Source organism: Zalophus californianus, chromosome 9 (assembly GCF_009762305.2).
Source record: "Zalophus californianus isolate mZalCal1 chromosome 9, mZalCal1.pri.v2, whole genome shotgun sequence".
In the NCBI taxonomy this organism is placed as follows: Eukaryota; Metazoa; Chordata; class Mammalia; order Carnivora; family Otariidae; genus Zalophus; species Zalophus californianus.
Window position 1 is genome coordinate 93,128,276 of NC_045603.1, and position 18,804 is coordinate 93,147,079.

At 42.7% G+C, this 18,804-nt stretch overlaps 1 protein-coding gene across 3 annotated transcripts in view; it reads right to left on the reverse strand.

The window, feature by feature from the left end:
* Positions 1-2,178: 2,178 nt before the first annotated feature.
* The window catches only part of APOLD1 (apolipoprotein L domain containing 1), a 48,988-nt gene continuing 32,362 nt past the window's right edge, over positions 2,179-18,804 (reverse strand). Inside the window, exons 1-2 of one of the 3 annotated variants that reach the window (XM_027593276.1) lie at positions 7,185-7,272; positions 2,179-5,929 (exon numbers count right to left, since the gene is read on the reverse strand). In XM_027593276.1, the coding sequence (XP_027449077.1) occupies positions 5,186-5,929; positions 7,185-7,187 (747 nt within the window). In that variant the 5' untranslated portion in view covers positions 7,188-7,272 and the 3' untranslated portion in view covers positions 2,179-5,185. The other 2 variants (XM_027593278.1, XM_027593277.2) reach the window with 2 other exon arrangements.

An 18,804-nucleotide genomic window follows, 5' to 3' on the forward strand; every position in this document is an offset into this window, starting at 1 on the left:
ATCTACATGTCACTTTATTTAAGCACCAAGCAAAGTATTGTTCTTCAACGTTTCATGAGTACAATTTTTTTTTAAGATTTTATTTATTCATTTGCGAGAGAGACAGAGAGAGAACAAGGAGGGTCAGAAGGAGAAGCAGACTCCCTGCTGAGCAGAGAGCCCAATGCGGGACTCAATCCCAGGACCCTGGGATCATGACCTGAGCCGAAGGCAGATGCTTAACCATCTGAGCCACCCAGGCACCCCATGAGTACAATTTTAATAACAAGGGGATGGCAGAATAAATGCATGTCAACCAGGGAGCCTGGAAAAAGACATTTGAACCTAAAGGGAAGATGTGAGACATCATTACCCTTCCTTGACTCCATCTACAAAAATTGGGTAAATTTGGCAACTGTATCCACACAAATGTTGGAACAAGCCATACTGTGACTACCCCTGTGTATTTGGGAGGCAGAGGACTCAACTGTGACTCATTGCTAAAGTTCTGTGGCAAATCAGGTCACAGGCCTGCCTGCACTCCTGGCCCTGGGGTTACACTGGAAATACAAAATGGGATTAAACATCATTCTTTGCAGATGTAGTTTGGTATAGCCAAGCTTTACCTGTGCAGGCAAGAGAACATTGGAGGACCTTCTTTCCACAACCTAATGCTACTGCCAGTCAGGATCGGGGGTGCGGAGGGGCCCTAATGTTCCTTCTTAGCCCCTGCAGCGGTCTTGGTTCATCAGCATGATTTCCCCTCTCCAAACAATTCTCTGGTCGCTCAGGGATTATTTCCGGATCTTGGGGCTCACTCTTTCTCCTATTCCAGACCACAGCAGGGTTTACCTTCTCTCATAGGAGTTTGCCAGGAGCAAAAAGCCCCATCCCAAACTCCTGTCAACTCAACAAAGAGAGATTTATTGCAAATCACTAAAAGGACACTTGTCATGACAGGAATAGCATATGCTTTGGCAAAGATAGGATCCCAGCTTGTGGCTGGCCTTTGCAAACAGTCCTACCAACACAGGGTTTTTTTGTTTGTTTTTTTTGTTTTGTTTTGGTTTTTTTGGCTGCACAGTCATTAATAGTGCATGCAACATTCGGAGGACCCAGGGGAGTTTCCAAGGTGGAGACTCAGAGGCTGGCACTCAGTGAGAGCCCGTCCAGGGCAGAAGTTCTCAAAAAAGACTGCAGCAACCACTGCAGACTCTGTTTGGATTGCTGACCACCCACTCAATGTCCACCCTCCTTTTCTTCCTTACAAGCAGAATCCCAGGTATACTGGGAGCAGCTAATTGGCAGCAAAAATACTACATTTCCCAACTGGCCTTGCATGGTCAAGATCAGTTACTTTACAAGGTGAAGTCTCCTGGAAATTTCTGGAGGAGTTTTGCCTTCACCCTTCCTTTCTTCCTCTCTCCAGTGTTTGGGTTTTGTGAAGGCTGCTTTGGCTGATTCTAGGTTTCCTTTCAATTAATTCCTACGTTGCAATTATGTCCAAAGGTTTTGAAACTGCTGAGACTTCTGGATAATAAGAGAATTCTTGTAATAGAAGTTGATTACTCTTTAAAAATTGATTTATACGGTTCAACACTGAATATTCTAAATGAACATGATTACACATCCGCCCCCTTTTCAGAGTTATTAATTCATATGCAGGCAGACATGAGATTAGGTAATTAATTACAGAAAGGTCAAAATTTTGAGGAATGGGCCGGTTTTTTTTTTCAATGAAAGGAAAGGACTTATTTTGCTATAGTGGGAAAAAATGTGCTGTTCAGAAATTGTTGCATTTAACTGTATCCCCATTTATCTCTGCACAATGTTTTATGGCAATGTCTCACTTCCCTCTACTTCCTTTTCACACTAAGATTTTGAATGAGAAATATATCAAATTGACTGATTGTTTGCCTTATCTGATCTAGGGTGGTTTCTACACCACTCTTCTCTTTTTTTCTCCCAGTAACTACTTTCCACCTTGACATTTGCCATCTTGGAAATGAAAGTGCCTGAGGGCAAATGCGTCAAAGCAATGAAGATCAGAATGTTTGCTAAGGATCATTTTTTTCATAGAGCAGAATGTAGTTTTACTGAATCCTTGAAATGCAGAACCAAATAAACCTTCTTTTTTTTGTGGAAAAAAAAAAAAATCCAAACGATTATAAGCCCAAGAAGCTTACAGAAGCACTTAAATCTTAGTACAAAACTTTTATTTTTCAAACTTGGACATTTTTCTGAAGTATACTTGTAATCGAAATACCCCTCTTTTCTTCCTTTTGCAACATACCATTTCAATCTGTTTGTTTATAGAATGAAGGCCTTAAGGAAAAGCCTTATTTGCATTCCCCCAAAAGAAATAAATAAATATTTGTCTCTATGATCCATTTAACTGAACTTGACTAAATCCTGGTAGAGGCTCCACTTTTTGTATCAGACACAGAAAAGGATGGATAACATTTCATTACCAACAAATTCCCATTTCTATAGCTAAGCAGTTCTTTAAATTATTCAAATGCATGGATTGAGCTCCTATAATGTGCAAAGTATTGTTCCAAAGTAGACACCGTTCCTTAGATGTAAAGGGGGCCACTGAAATGATAACTTGGGGAGTTTATGATTTTGATATCCCTAAAATACCCTAACGATAGGAAAAGTTTGCTACAGCTGCTCCTATTGCTTCCTGAAATACCCAGTTTATTTCTAGGGAACAACACACCCATTGGAAGACTATAACTCAAACTTAAGCATCAATAAAAGATGGAGTTAGGGAGTAGTTGTACCTTTGAGACATAACGTGGACAACAATGTGAAGTACATTCTGGTGATCTAAAATGCTAGCATTCATGCAAGGTGGTCTAAGAAATGACACCAGTTTAAAAAGAAACCAGTACCAACTTCAAAAGAAACCAGGATACAGACCAATTGCAATTTATAGGAAAAATAAAAACATAGAGCCACTAAGCCCTCCCCGGAGCGCTGAGATTGTAGTTCCTCAGATACTCCGCCATCATTGGGAAACACAGGGGTAGATTGGGTTAATTTAAAGCATGTTAAATAACTAAATAACCCAGCCAAGTTTTGCCTGTGTGGTCCCAAAGACTTTTCAACATATTTTTCACCATTACGGTTGTAGGAATGGAAATTGAAGAAATGATAAGTATTTTCTTAGAGAGAGCTCACAGATTCCTTACAGCTCCCAACGTGAAAATATGACACAAGCCATTGTCTATCATCCACAAGACATAACTTCACAAGACATCAGGCTGCCATGGTCTGAGTGCCTCCTTCACATGCCTCTAATTGAGGTTTTTTTTTTCCCCTGAACAAAAGAGGTTTGCTTTTCAGGTCAAATGTTATTTGCTGGCAAAGTACCTTCAGGATAAATATGTTTGCATCATTTCTACAGCCCGCAAGTCAAACCTCCATTGATAAGCCTAAATTCGTCCTGTGGTCTCTCTATTCAGAACTTCCCACATTTACCTAAAAGGATCACTCAAATCACCAAGGAATAAAATTCCCCTCGCCTGGAGAGAGACTTATTCAAGGAGAGCCATGTTATTTCCAGCTATTTCCAGCTCATGCCCCACCTTAGGAAGGCAAAACTCAGTCTCATCTCCTGAAAAGAGCCTCCGCAGTCTCCTGTTCAGAAACTGGCTATTCCTATTATTTTCTAAACGTGGCGTGGTGATTAAATACAATTAAATGCAAATAATAAACAGCAATTAAATAACAAACTTAAATTAAAAAAATACATGGTCCGGCAGTTTTCAGAGAAGGTAACAAAGGCCAATTTGCATTAAGTTCACATTCCTTTGTGTATCAGTTCCTACAACGAGTGGGCAACACTGCCCTCTAGAGGGGTTACTATGTTATATCCCTTACTTCACGTGGTGGGAAAATGCCCCAGGTCGCAATGGCCTATCCCACGCACATTCTTGCTTTTACTTTTGGGACCCTGTCCAACCTTGACCTTCTGTGAACGACTCTGAAGGCCATGGAGCCGCTGGGGAGGCCGTGAGACTTCATGAAGACTCCCGAGAGGATCAGAAATGAACATCTGTTGCAGTGCTCTTCAAAACCTAAGTTTTTAATAGATGTCAGAATCACGCCGTGGGCTTGTTTAAACACCGGTTGCTGGGCCCCACCTCCAGAGTCTGATTCCTTAAGTCGACAGTTGGGTCCAAGAATGTGCCTTTCTAACAAGTTCCCAGGTGATGCTAATGCCCTGGGGCCACACTTCCTGAGCCAGACACTGTGCTTGGCACTTCATCTCAATACCTTACAACAGGGTGACGTTTTCACATCTGTTTCACAGACCAGGAAGCCAAGTCTCAGAGGAATTAAGTGGCCAAGGTCCCATAGTAGTGGCAGAGCCTATAATAAACCCAGAACTATCTAACTCAAATCCACTGCTTTCTTCTGTACACTAGGATGCCCGTAAGTAAAGTTGTAAGTCACTTCATCTTCCTTGGCCTCAGCTGCTTGTTGCAAGGGGGTGGGATTCAGACGACCATTTAGTCGGTTTCCCTCCCAGAATATCTGGAGGTCTGGCTATGAAACCCCTCAGGAATATCCACTCTGCCCCAGGCTGGATTTGAGAGGGGGCACACTGAAGGTGGAGGGAAACGCGTATCAATGGGAGAGGCCCCTCTTGGGTCCTGAACCTGGCTTCACAGTTCAGAGGGGACCTGATTTGCTCTGGATTCTGGAGTTCTTTATACTCAGAGACTCTGGAAGAGAAGCTTTAACGCTAGCGTCTCCTCTCACAAGCATTTTGAGGACCTCAAACCCTAGTGGGGCTTGGAGAGGACCCAGAGGGTGGCGGCACCCCCAGCATCCCCAACCTCTGCTCAAACCACCGGGGCTGGGGCAGGGACCCCGAAACAACTTTAATACAGTGGTGCCCACCGGTGTGGAGACTGAACGGTTTTGATAAAGGAAAAATAGTTTTCAGTTCACATAGCCCATAGGATTAGGCAAGTAAAAAGTCCCTAGCACGCAACCCCAGGCAGGATGTCACGGCGATGGCAAAAAGAAGGGCTCTGAGCACCCCCTCCTTCCCCCAATTTCAAGAACAGTTTTTCTCATCCTTTGCATTCCGCTCCTAATCCAACTTGGTGTTGTTTTCCTGAGGGAGCTACAAATCTGGAGCATCCCGGGGCATGGTTTCTGGCCTCGGTCATGAGGGCAAAGGATGTTCTCAGAAAAACAGCGCGGCAGACTGGTCAGCGGAGATCTTGAGGTCTTGGCCACGGCCGCCCTTCGTGCAGAGCTGGACCCTGGTCTCCAGCTGCTCACTGAGTTCGTCCAGGGCCCCGGTGCAGGACTCCAGGCTCTCGGCCAGTTTCTGAATCTTGGCCCTCAGCACGGCCTGGCTCACCCTGGTGGCCCCTTCCGCCCGCCTGGGGATGAGGAAGCCACGTGAGCCGAAGAAGACGACGCAGTAGACCGAGTTGTACAGGGCGATGGAGGCTTTCCGCCCGCACTGCAGCAGCTGGCGGTCCCCGCGGCCCTGGCAGCGGCAGAAGAACTCGAGGCAGCTCAGGATCTCGCGCATCTGGTCCTGGCAGGCGGCGGCGATCTCCTGCACCCTGCGCAGCTCCCGGGAATTGCAGAAGATCAGGGAGAGGTCGGACGTGATGGTGACGGCCCCTCCGGCTGTGGCCACCCCCAGCCCCACGGCCGACGCCACCAGCGAGACCCCCAGCGTGACCGGGCTGAGCGAGAGCCCCACGATGGCGGCCACGGCGCCCGCGGCGCTCAGCGAGCTGCCCGCCAAGTTGGCCGCCAGGGAGCGCCGGCGGAGGCGCTCGAGGCGCCGGGCCACCTCGCGCAGGCGCAGCACCTCGCCGTGCAGCCGGCCGCGGCGGTCCAGCAGCAGCCCCTGGAAGCGGCGCAGCGCGTCGGCGCCCTGCAGCTCCCGCGCCGCCGGCCTCTCCATGCCCTGCGGGGGACACACACGCGCGGTTAGCCCGGAGCCTCCGTGCCCGCCCGCGCCTCCCGCACGCCCGAGTTAGACACGACGGCCGCTGCCCCGCGGGGGGAAACAAACCGGTCATTTGCCAGCGAGGCCTGTGTGTCAAGTTCGCAAAGACCGGTTCTGGAATCTGGGAAGAGCCACACAAGTTCTCGGGACCTTAAAACGCGTATGGCAAGCGGGAGTGAGGCTCTCGTCCGCAACCCTCCCGGGGAACGCTAAGGGTGCACTTATTAACTGTTCCGTAAGACGTAAGTTCAGTGAGGAGGGCGTGGTGGCATTGGAAGTCTACTGCAATACTGAGGCCTCTGCTCTGCTTGAAAGGGAGCACTTTGCAGGTGGTAGGTTGTACCAGTTCACAAAGCCCCTTCCTTACGTGAAGACTTGGGTCCTACGAGTTTTGCAATACATTTTTCCCCCTCTGATGAGTGAAAAAGACAAGTCACCAAAGAACTCAAAAGTCATACGATCAAATGTAAGAAACTAATCTAAGTTAGATGATTCCCTGAAGCAACTCTTCTGCCTGTTATTTTCCAGGCTCTTACCTTAGAATCAAGCCTAAGATGTCCTTTGGGCTATTTTTTCTAACTCTCACTCTTTGGTGGGTGCACAATTAAAACTAAATCGCATTAAATTAATACTATTATGCTTCTTTATGATGAAATCTTCCTTAAAAAATGAGTAACAGCTGAATAAAATAAAGTGTCCAACATTTTTGTTTAACAACTCACTGAGGGCTACCTTGTACCAAGTTGAAGTCAATTGAAGATGATTAAGAAAGAGAACTGTACATCTGGGGTAAAGGTGCATCCTTCCTAATTGCCAGAGTCCCACCTTCATATCCACTGTACTCCTCATTATCAGGAACTTCTCAAAAGTGACAAATGAGCCACAGAAATAGAGCATTTCAATACTGTGAGACATCAGAGCAGAATCATTATTCTCCTCTGAAAGATGAGAAAATCGAAAGACAGACACAGTCTAGATGCAGCTGAGTCTTCACAGAACCGTCTAGAATCTTGGTCTCCTGACTCCTCGGTCTTAATTTTATTTGCATGCCCCCATTATCCCATCCACCAGTGATAAATTTCCAGGCAAAGACACCTCTTAGCAAAATGAGGAAACGTCACACAAAATATGTAGTGGACCAAGAATGTAACCCCAGCATTATAATTCCAATGGCTGTCTTTTAGACAGAATCCCTCTGGGCTCCCCCACTTACCATTCACTTCTGGCTATCTCCAGGAAAGAAAAATCTGAGGCTGTTTCTGGATGAGCATGTTTTATAGTTCCAGAGAACCAATGACTGCCCTGGGAAAGCCTTGTCTCATTCTGAGAATTTGCCATTTCCTGTCCTAGCCCCTGCTGCCTTCAGCCAGAAGGATGTGACATGGTGGAAAATGACCTGCCAGCCACAGCACATCCCGTATTTAGGAAATGAACATTGTGTGTTCGCTTTCCCCCAAACGCAGGAAAAGAACCACAGGCTCTTCCCCAACTTGAAACAAGTGTTGTCATTCTCCCAGGGGGCATACCCTGCCTTTCCTCTCCTGAGAATAGCTAATGACCCTGTATGGGAGGACAAAAAATGTACCCCAGGCTAACCAATTATACTGTTTCTTGAGAAGACATCATTACAAAATCATTTTTTTAAAAAGAAAAAGAAAGGAGGGAACCCTCTTATGTCTGATGTAGCCACTCATAGTCCGCTCCCGAATTTTAAAAAGCGTAGTGAAGCTGCGTGTTGAAACGCAATCCATTCAGCGGGGAGCCTTAAAAATGTAAGGCCACACCCACAGGAAGTGTTCCCTGCAGTTTCGGGCATCTCCAGCTGTGGAGAAGATGCCGAAGGTCTCAGAAAGGGCACACCGCAAGCCAAATGCGTCAGAAAAATCAGCGGGGTCAGGCTGCACAAGGAGCTAATTATACACTTTCAACAGCAGCTGGGATTTGGCTTCCTGGGTTTTCATTTGAAGTGGCAATTGTAGCCCATTCAATAGTTATATGAACGGATTCTATTCCCGGGTTAGCAGAGTATGGGGCTAAAGGGCAATTATCTGGATAATTCAGGAGGGAAAAACACGTATGGCATCGTAGCTGCTTTCTGGGGCATTCAGATAGGTGGCTGGAGCTCAGCCGGGAAGCCCAATTACATCATCTTTCTCGTTCTTGCACCTTCCAATAAGGAAGGGCAAGTTGGTTTTTCGCTTAAATAATTATTGTCTCACCTCTCTGGTTCATCTAGAAAGTCTTAACAGCCATATCTTTCTGAAACACAATTAAATTCCCCACCTTTATAACTATGCTTGGTATTTATCAACACAACACCATTTGCTACTACTCACAACCATAGTCCTTTGGAACTTGATTTTTCTGAGTTTGGTCCATGTCCAAATATTCTGGTTACAGCTCCTCAAAGGATAAATATAACCTTAGTCAAGATGCCTTCAGTATCTACCTGCACTTTTCAGGTAAGAAGTGGGAACATATCTTCCTCTGTGCCCATAGACATAATCACTCCAAATGGAACGTGAGCCAGAGTGAATTGGGGCAGGGGGCAAGGTGGGACTGTACTCTGTTCTCTCTCTCTTTTTTTTAAGATTTTATTTATTTATTTGAGAGAGAGAGAGCATGAAGAAGAGGAGGGGCAGAGGGAGAGGGAGAAGCAGACTCCCCACTAAGCAGGGAGCCTGATGCGGGGCTCGATCTCAAGATCCTGAGATCATGACCTGAGCCGAAGACAGATGCTTAACCAACTGAGACACCCAGGCACCCCCTACCCTGTTCTTCAATTCCCAGTTTCCCTAGATATTTTCTTGTGTGTTTGGGGTTTAGATGACCATGATTAAATTTTTATCTCTTGGATGAGGAATTTTACTGGGATACAGGAGGATCATCCTCTCTGGAGCATCAGTAATCAGAGTACAGACCTATAATGAAGAAATAGAAGGTATAGGAGAATGGTCAACATAATACTTTGAATTATTAATAAGAATGGACACTTGAGGGGCACCTGGGTGGCTCAGTCAGTTAAGCACCTGCCTTTGGCTCAGGTCATGGTCCCGGGGTCCTGGGATCAAACACCATGTCGGGCTCTCTGCTCAGTGGGGAGTCTGCTTCTCCCTCTGCCCCTCCCCGTGCTCATTCTCTCTTGCACGTGTGCTCTCTCTCTCTCAAATAAATAAATAAAATCTTTAAAAAATAAAAAGGAGTGGACACTTGAATATAACACTTTTGAATCAGCATTTACTTTCATATATGTAAGCAATAAGAAATTTGAAGAGTAATTGAAAGTATTTTGATCAAAAGTATTCATTTCCCCCCAAAAATCTGTGGACTGCATCCTCAAACTTCTATTCTAAATTATGTTTGGGGTACTTGTAACACATTGCCCCAGAGAGACTACATTGAAAATGGTGGTTGACCTTCAGATTAGCGTTCAGATCTGTTAAACCTGTGATGAAGCTAAACAGTACTAGCTTGAATTCTGAGTCCTGGAACCATAAGGAAATAGGAGGAAAGAAGACAGGAAGAGACCCTTTTAAGCATAGTCATCTCCAGACTCCAGTCCCGGAGAGTCTAAATCAGGAGGTCCAGAGTGGGGTCTGGGAAAATGTAGGGGATTCTGATCAGCAGCCGGGGCTGTGCACCTCTGCTCTAGAAGCTGTCACTTTTCTGACTGCTGGTTTTCTGACTTCATGGCAGCAGAAACTGTAGGGCTAGTTAACAGCAGTTGGTGAGTTAGGTGTTTATACAGTTATTAAAAACCCATTAGTTTGGGGACCCTTGTTAAAACGATCACATCTTAAAGATAAAGTGACAGTTATGACCAGGGTCTTCCAGAGATCCAGAGACACCTGGACCATCTCCATTTTTTGAGGATCTCAGTGAATTTAAAAAAAAAATGAAACCTTTCTCAAACAAGAAATAAAAAATTGTGGGTTCTTTTAATTGCAATGCAGTGTATCTTGCAATGTTGATATTTTGCTATTCACAAGATAAACATATGATTTATAAAATATCAATTCACGGTGCACTACAGGAGTAAAGCAACACAAGTTTAGAATTATATGATCATGACTTTTTCCTTTTAATCTTTACCAGTATATCTCAGTGACTATACATAGAACCTCTTTTGGAGACAACATCAAAAGTATAAAACTGAGACAACTTGTGAATGTGAGGTGTAGGCCAAAGGTTAGTAGGTCCTAATATGTACAGTCACTCAAATAAATAAAAGTAAGTGAAAAGAATAACACCTATCCATCTGAGGATTTTTGCCCATGTGTTTCATAAACGTCATGGGAATGTAAGTGCTCTAGAACATAATGAAGCTCTCAGAATTGCTTGTTGAATTAAACTAAAGAGGGGCACCTGGGGGGCTCAGTTGGTTGAGCATCTGCCTTCAGCTCAGGTCATGAGCCCCGGGGGTTCTGTGATGGAGCCCCGTGTCAGGCTCCCTGCTCAGTGGGGAGTCTGCTTCTCCCTCTCCCTCTGCCCCTCCCTCTGCTCACGCTCTACCTCTCTCTCTCTCTAATAAATAAATAAAATCTTAAAAAAAAGAATTAAACAAAAGTATTTTGTTCTCTCAAAGAAATGTCATTATTTTCATATTTAATTTTATGAGAATTTAGCATGAAACTCTCTTGGAATATACCAGCTGGTAGTTTACTTAGAGCACCTATACTCCAGAGGACTTTCAGGACATCTATGTTGCAATGATATCTCAACTATTATTGTCATCAACTCATGGAATGCACAGGAAAAAAAGACCCAGCGAACTCCAGCCACCTTCATTTTTCCAAACTGGCCTCTGATCTTTGTTAATGTACACATTCCTCATTAACCACTATTGTTTAAACACTGGTCTGTGTTCTTTTTCCCACTTAACGTTCCTGCAGATACACACTTCTCTATGTTGACATAGTCCTCACCTCTGTCATTTTTAATAGCTATGTAATAATCCTATTGTTTGCTTAGTCATTTCCCTATTAGACACTTGGATAGCTTCCAGGATTTTTTTTCACTATTATAACTAAAGTTGCTGGGAACATCTGTGTACATTTTACCCATTTGGATTATTTCTTTGGGAAGTATTCACAAATGGGAAAATACCAAGTGAAGGAAGAACATTTTCATAGTTTTTGTTACATGTGGCTATCCTGCTTTCCAGAAGAACCACTTTATAATGCCTTCAGCTTTTTAGGAATTCCAGCTGCAGGATTTAAGACAACTCAGTTTTCTTAGATTAATGGTTAATTTGCTTGGTTTATTTCAGCTCAGTGAATGTGTATTGAATACCTACTGTGTGTCAGACATCATGCTAGATCTTGAGGAGAACAAGCTGAATAAGCTACCATTCCTGCCCTCCAGGAAATGGCAACCTGTTAGAAAGATACAGAACAAATCATTTCAAGTCAATGTGGAGAGTGGCAGACGTGTGTGCACTAAGAAAGCACAGGGAAAGTGCATGCCTAGTAAGTACCAGCGAAGGCTTTCTGGAAGCACTAATGTCGACTTGAGAGTTGAACAGATGTTATTTGGACAAAATTAGGAGGGAGAGGAGGACAGAAGAAGGGAACAGAATGGACAAAGGCATGGAGGAGTTTCCAGGAGGCTTCAGGCAGTTTCACATTGCTAAGCAGAAAGCAGGAAGCTGGGAATGTCCAGGGATGAAGCTGAGAGGGTACGTAGAGGTAAATCATGATGGCTATCAAATGCCATGTGGGGGACCGGGAGTCATTGAAGCCTTTAATCTGTGGCTTTACAGGGTTAGATTTGACATCACTGACAGTTTTATGAAGGATGATTTCCAGAGGTACACAGCTAAAAGGCCAGAGGTGAGTTAGAAGGCTGTTAAAGTAAATGAATGAGATTATCATGGATTTGGACAGTATTGGCAAGATAGAATGGAAGAGGTAAAAGAAAACACATATTTTGAAGCAACATGGTACATATCCACTGACATTCTATTGGTCAATCAAGTCAAGTGGCCAGCAAAGATGGGATAAAGAAGTATACTCCTGCCATAGGGGGAGGCAAGAGGAAGAAATGCAAACCATCAGGCCATCTACCAGAATGCTTTTCTTGTGGAGGAGATACATATTGCAAGATGAACTGTGAAACTACCAACCATCGCATACACTCTCTTCCTCCTCAGTTATTTCTTTGGAATTGCAGTCTCCACATGAATATAGAAAGAATCTCACTCCAGCTAGTATAATCAAACTATTGGAAACTATTGGTATGAGTCTGCAGGAACATGCTTGAGAATGAAGCAAGGAGCTCTGCCAAACCAAAGCTGGAAGAATAACAGGTGTTTTATAGCTGGAATGGCCTGTTTGGATGCCACTGACCAACCATTGTTCTTTCTTGTACTGGCATCAGCTTCCACATCAAAATTCTAGGAGTGACCACTGGGTTGGCTGAGCTTAGATCAAGTGCCTGTCCCCTGTCTGTACTGGGTAGAGAGAGAGAGAGAGTGAATCATTTCAGCTTCCAAATGCAAGATAGTAACAGAAATTTACCCACCCACTAACGCTACCTATAGTCAGGGAGAAGAAATTTTACAGTAGGAAATTATGGTGGGGTGTTAGGGGAGAGGGAAAGTGATGCCTACGGAAAAAAAGAAATAAGAAAAAGAAAGCATCTACCATAAACTTTTTCATCTGTTTTGACCTACGTGGAGTTTATAATAGTGCATGATGGAAGTTAAGCTAATTCTTCTCCAGATCGATATAATAATTTTGATCACTTTTATAAAACGATGGTATGCTTTCCTATAAATGTGTTCTATAAATGGGCTAATTTGTCTTATATTGATTTGTGACTATTGTCCACATCTATTTCTAGAAGCACTATTCTGTTTCACTGATCAATTTCTGGTTTTGATTCAATATAATATAATTTTGAAAATCACTGCTTCAAAATAGGATTTTTACTTTTAAAGTGAGAACCTATCATCATTGCCTTCCTTTGGAAAAAAATATAATCTTACTTATTCTTCTGGACAAATCTGACACTGAGAGCTCTTCAGTTGCCCCAGTCTCCCTAACGTGATCAACTGAAGCCAATTTAATTTTGTCCCACTTCCTCCTCCACAGGTGTGCACACCTGCACAGCACACCTGGGATCACGTGGGTGAAACATACATTACCTCATTAACATAGAAGCATTTGCCCCATGGGCTCCATTACAGCATATCTTCTTTACCACATGCCTTTTCCTCTGGTGCCAGAAAGACTGCAGCTAGGTCCACACCCCACCAGTAGCCATAAAGATTCTCTTATCTCCCAGGACAGGACACCAGGAAACTATTACCTTTGTCTCTCCCTTTCCCAAGCTTAGTCATTATCTCTCAAGTTCTCACACATATACAATAATCATTGCAACCTGGATTAGGCCAGCTGCTGGCTTTGTATGTACAGAGGCATAATAAATCTTAAGGTCCCCCTTAAGATCTAAAAGAAAAACTTTTAGACTCCTTGAAGAGTTTAATTTTTAGCGTGTCTCTTATTGGCAAGAGAATGTTGGATATTGGTTTTCTTTTTTGACTTTGCTCAAAGCCTATTTTTTATAGAAGAATTTAGTCATTTCACATTAAACATTATAGTGAAGCAGGGATGTATCTTCCAATACACTGAAAGTTGATTGTTATTGTTCTGGTTATTTGCTTTAAAAAAATTAATGGTTTCTATAGTAGGGTTTCAACTCTATTTGCTTTTGAATTAGGTGAGAAAATAACTTTTAATCCACTTTTCCTAAAATTTAGCACTTTAAAAAGTATTTCTTCCTTTACTTTCTATGCTAAAAAAAAATTAAATTACCTTTGAAAAAGAGGGAAAACATTTTCTATAAGGTAACTGCTCTGCATGTAGAGTGAGAACACCAGGCTTGAGTCCTGGCTCCCTCAGAGTATCTTTTTTACTTTTCAGCTATGGAACAATTCAAAAGTGATTTTTAACTCATCAATTTATAACGTTCTCTGCCTTACCTGCAACTGTAGTAGGTAGCTTAGGAACATATCCCTTACCCTTGGTCTAACGATATCTCTTCATCTCCTTCCAGAGGATTCCAGGATCTGTGTTGGTACTACATTGCATGATCCTGCTCCATTGACCATAGCCAACTGGACCAGAGGTGGCCAGCTGAACCAAACTTGGCAAATCTGTTTCTTTCTCCTGGGAGTTCAGAATATGAACCCAAAGAGAGTTGAGTTAATCTTCTCAGCGACTGCAACTGAAGTATGGAAGTCCAGATCTGTGAGGCAGCTCTATTTTGCCTATTATGTGCCCCAAAGAACAGAGAAGGTGTGTTTGCTGGGAACAATAGAGAGACAAGAACCTGGAGGCAAACAGAAGGAGTCTCGCTTTTTCTTTCTCTCCATCGCTATGTTCCAGAGCCATCTGTATATCCTTAGTTTTCTTTAACTTCCCTTTTATCCCTTGAGTGATCTTGATTTGAGTTCTCATCTTTGCAACAGAGAATCCTAACCAACACTACAGCATACAAAATCTTCTTTTTGACTTGAACATTAAAATAATTAACATGTAGGGCACCTGGGTGGCTCAGTCGGTTGAGCAGCTGACTCTTGGTTTCTGCTCAGGTGGTGATTTCAGGGTGGTGAGATTGAGCCCCTCACATCAGGCTTTGTACTCAGCAGGGAGTCTGCTGGAGATTCTCTCCCTCTGCCCCTCCCCCCTCCTCTCTCGCTAAAAATGAATAAATAACTGTTTAAAAGTAATAATAATAAGGGTGCCTGTGTAGCTCAATCAGTTAAGCATCTGCCTTCTGCTCGGGTCATGATCCTGGAGTCTCAGGATGGAACCTCTCATGGGGCTCCCTGCTCATCAGGGAGTCTGCTTCTCCCTCTGCCTCTGCCCCTCCCCCCCGCTTGTGTTCTCTCTCTCTCTCTCTGTAAATAAATAAAATAAATAAAATCTTAAAAAAAATAATAATAATAATTAACATGGATTTTGGGGGTGTTTCTCTCTGCAGTGCCCATGAGTGAATCAAATATTTATTAATCATTTAGGGGTTCTCCTACTCTGTCTTCACATTAGTTGTAAAAATGCTCTCTTTTCATGGGAAATATAGTTTATCTTGATTTCCCTAACCACCAAAGAAATACTTTTTGTAACATGTTTATAAAATACAAAAACGTAGAAAGTTAGGTTTTCCCTCTCCATCTGTTTTCACCCTCTAGAAGTAACACTGAGGTTCATAGTTTGCTATGTGTTCTTACCTAATGTTTATTCAAATATGTGTTGTGATTTTCTTTTACAAAAATAGCATATTGTTGCATATATTGCTATGCAACTTTTTTTTCCACTTAAAAAATATAACATAAACATTGTGCTAGTCATTTCCCTATCCCCATAGGTCATTTTTTTGGCCTTTCTCTCTGCCCTGCTCTGTGTCCCAGCAGGCTGACCCCTATGGATGGTTTCACTCAGGCTCCCTTGCCAGATGCTTCTGATTGGGTCCAGCCAATGGGAGGGACCAGCAGGAGATCAGAGCATAGGAGGGAGGAAGTCAGAGTGTTCCTTCCCTGCTTTCACCCGCTGCAGCTCTGTCTTTTGCAGTAGATTTATCCCTTTTGGGCTACAGTTCCACTTCTGACCCTGCCTCTATTGTTTCACATATCACTGGGCTCCTGTTATGTCCACTCCCTTGTACCTTAAGCCCTAGGGATGGTAATAGCTTTCCACTATTGCTAGCCTGTAGTTACTTCCCCATCTCTTCTTATTGGCCTAACACTGCTCAACATCCATAAATAAACCTTTCCTTAAAATCTCTTCCTTTGAGGGGTGCTTGGTTGGCTTAGTTGGTTAAGCATCTGCCTTCGGCTCAGGTCATGATCCCAGGGTCCTGGGTTCAAGCCCCACATCGAGCTCCCTGCTCAGCAGGGAGTCTGCCTCTCCTCTGCCTCTCTCTCTCTTTCTCTCTCAAATAAATAAGCAAATAAGATCTTTGAAAAAAAAATCTCTTTATTTGAACCATCTGGGGTGAGTTCTTTTTCCTCCCTGGACCCTCTTATGTACAGATATTTTTGTCCAAGGTGATACAGGTAGCTGTCACTCAATTTATGAGCAGGTCAGGATTTATTGACCCATTCCTTTATTGGTGGACATTTATCATATTTTCAATTGAATTGCTTATTACAAACAATGGTACAGTGAATATTCTTGGGTGTGGTCACGTGTATGTTTATGTACATTCCAGGTGAGTATTTCGTAGGAGAGATTCCTAAGAGTGCAAGTGCTGGAATAAAAGGCATACATATTTTGAATTTGATAAATATTTTCTCTCCCTCCTGGGCAGAGAGTCAACAACTTCCTCTCCCTGGAACATACGTACAATGAGCAAGAAACAAGCTATAGCAACGATAAATAAAAAAATACCGCCCTAGTAAAACATGCCTGTTAGACCATTAATCCAAAAGAAATCATAGATATTTTCAAACCTAAAAATAAAGTAAGTCTTTATAAAGGAGTTTCAGAATCCTACAGCTATTCAGACAATGTAATCCCTCAATCAGCTTTATTTTAAGGAAAGAGAACAATTTCTGACTGTTTGAACTAATCTGACCAGAAAAAGTTCCAGTAGTCTCTAAGTGCATTAGATTAAGCACATGATTAAGAATAAAATCCAAAGAACATGCTGATGGTAAGTTGCAGAGGACATCCACATTCTACACAAATTCTGTTTGGGGCCCAGACCCCAGGATGTCTGCTATCATGTTCTAGGTTTAGGCTTACAAGTCTTAGGGCACCTGGGTGGCTCAGTTGGTTAAGCGACTGCCTTCGGCTCAGGTCATGATCCTGGAGTCATAGGATCGAGTCCCGCATCAGGCTCCCTGCTCAGCAGGCAGTCTGCTTCTCCCTCTGATCCTCCGCCCTCTCATGTGCTCTCTCTCTCTCTCAAATAAATAAATAAAATCTTTAAAAAAAAAGCTTACAAGGCTTAATATCTCAAAAGCAGAAATAGATTCAAGGAGGCAAGACAGATGTTCATTGAGCATTGTATGTTGTAAATTAAAAATAATCTGAATTCCCATCATGCAGGGAAATGGTTAAACTCTGATACATCCATGCTTTGGAATCCTATGTTGTAATGTTAAAATGAGTGAAATTGAGCGCCTTTCATATGTTTGGGTTTTTTCCCCTTTCTAGATCCTCTTATGAGAATTATTTGCTTGTATCCTTTGCCCATGTTTCTGTTGGGTTACCTTTTTTTCTTATGCAATATGGTTTACAATATGGTACTAATTCTTGTTACATATGTAGGAAATGTTTACTTTCATTCAGTTGTTTGTCTTTTAATTATACTTATGATGTTTTGAAGTCCCGACATCAGGTAACCCCATTATCAATCTATCAATATGGCTTTTTACCTTTCTGTGTCTTCTAATGATAGATTCTTCTAGGCTTTTAGTGTCCCTTCCATTAATATGTATGAATGGTAAGAAGTAGAAATTTAATATCTCCTTCCAAAAAGAAGACAAATTATCCCAACAGCTTTCTTAGAAGACGCAGTGAATGTCTTCTTGCCTTTCGTGGACTCTGGTCATGCCCATCTCTAGAATAGTCACTTGAACAAGGTGATAAGATAGGCTGATTGGCTTATGTCCATCAAGGCAGCAACTAGAGCTGACGATACCCTCAGTCCCTCTGAACATACTTCATTCAATAAGGCTGAATGAATGAGGAGTCATATCCAAAATACACTTTGGGAAACTGTTCCTAGTAGAAAATGCAATCAATGCTGGCAGCAAAAAAACAGATGTCCACTGCATGGCCTTATGACTTACTAAGTCTCCATATTTCTTTTAAGTTATTGGCTTATTCCTACATCAATATCACATTGTTTAAAATACCGAAGTCTCTGACATGCTTGATAGCAGCTCATCATATCAGATAGCAAGAAAGCTATCAAAGATAACTAGTGTTTTGTCAAAGGGACACAGGAGGCAATGTTGGCCAAGATGAGACAATTTGGGCTTCACTAATAATTTGCAATAGATTGAAACTCATCAAATATATTTAAAGCTATGAGTATATAATTGTTTAAAAATCCCCAAAACAGGGGCACCTGGCTGGCTCAGTCAGTAGAGCACGTGACTCTTAAACTCAGGGTCTTGAGTTCAAGCCCCACATTGAGCATGGATCCTACTTAAAAACAAACAAAACAACCAAAAAAAAACCCAAAAACAAAAAACCCTCAACTAACTGATCAACTCTGAAGTATGGAAAAAAATTAATCCAATATCTTGAAAGCTGATAAATTAAGGGACAGAGCAAACATTTATCCTGCCTTTCCTACATGTACTGGGTATAAGGAAGGAAGTTCTAGAAAAGTCAGGAGATGGTTGCACAACTCTGTGAATATACTGAAACCATTTAATCCCACCCTTCAAATACATGAACTGCATAGTGTGTGAATTAGATCTCAATAAAGTAGTTCAAAAAATCGAAAGAATGGTTACTTGTAAGGGAAGGCAGGGGGTAGAGATGGGGATAGGACACACACAAGAATTTCTGGGGTGGCTGACAAGGTTCTATTTCTTGACTTGGATGGTGGTTACAAAGATGTTCTCTTTGTAATGATTTGTTTTGTGTCGTTTTCTAATCTGTTTTTTTCCCCCCAGTAAAAAGTTAAGTAAAACAAATCATTAATATTTAAAGTGTGGATGAGAACAGGGAACGTAGAATGAGTTCTTCAGCATCCCTCTCTAAGCCCTGGGCCTGCTCCCTTGACTGATGTCAATGGATTGTCAATGTCAGTGCAGGTTTGGCTTCAGCTGAAGGTTGTGGGGTGTCCTGGGAAGGGGTGAGGCGTCT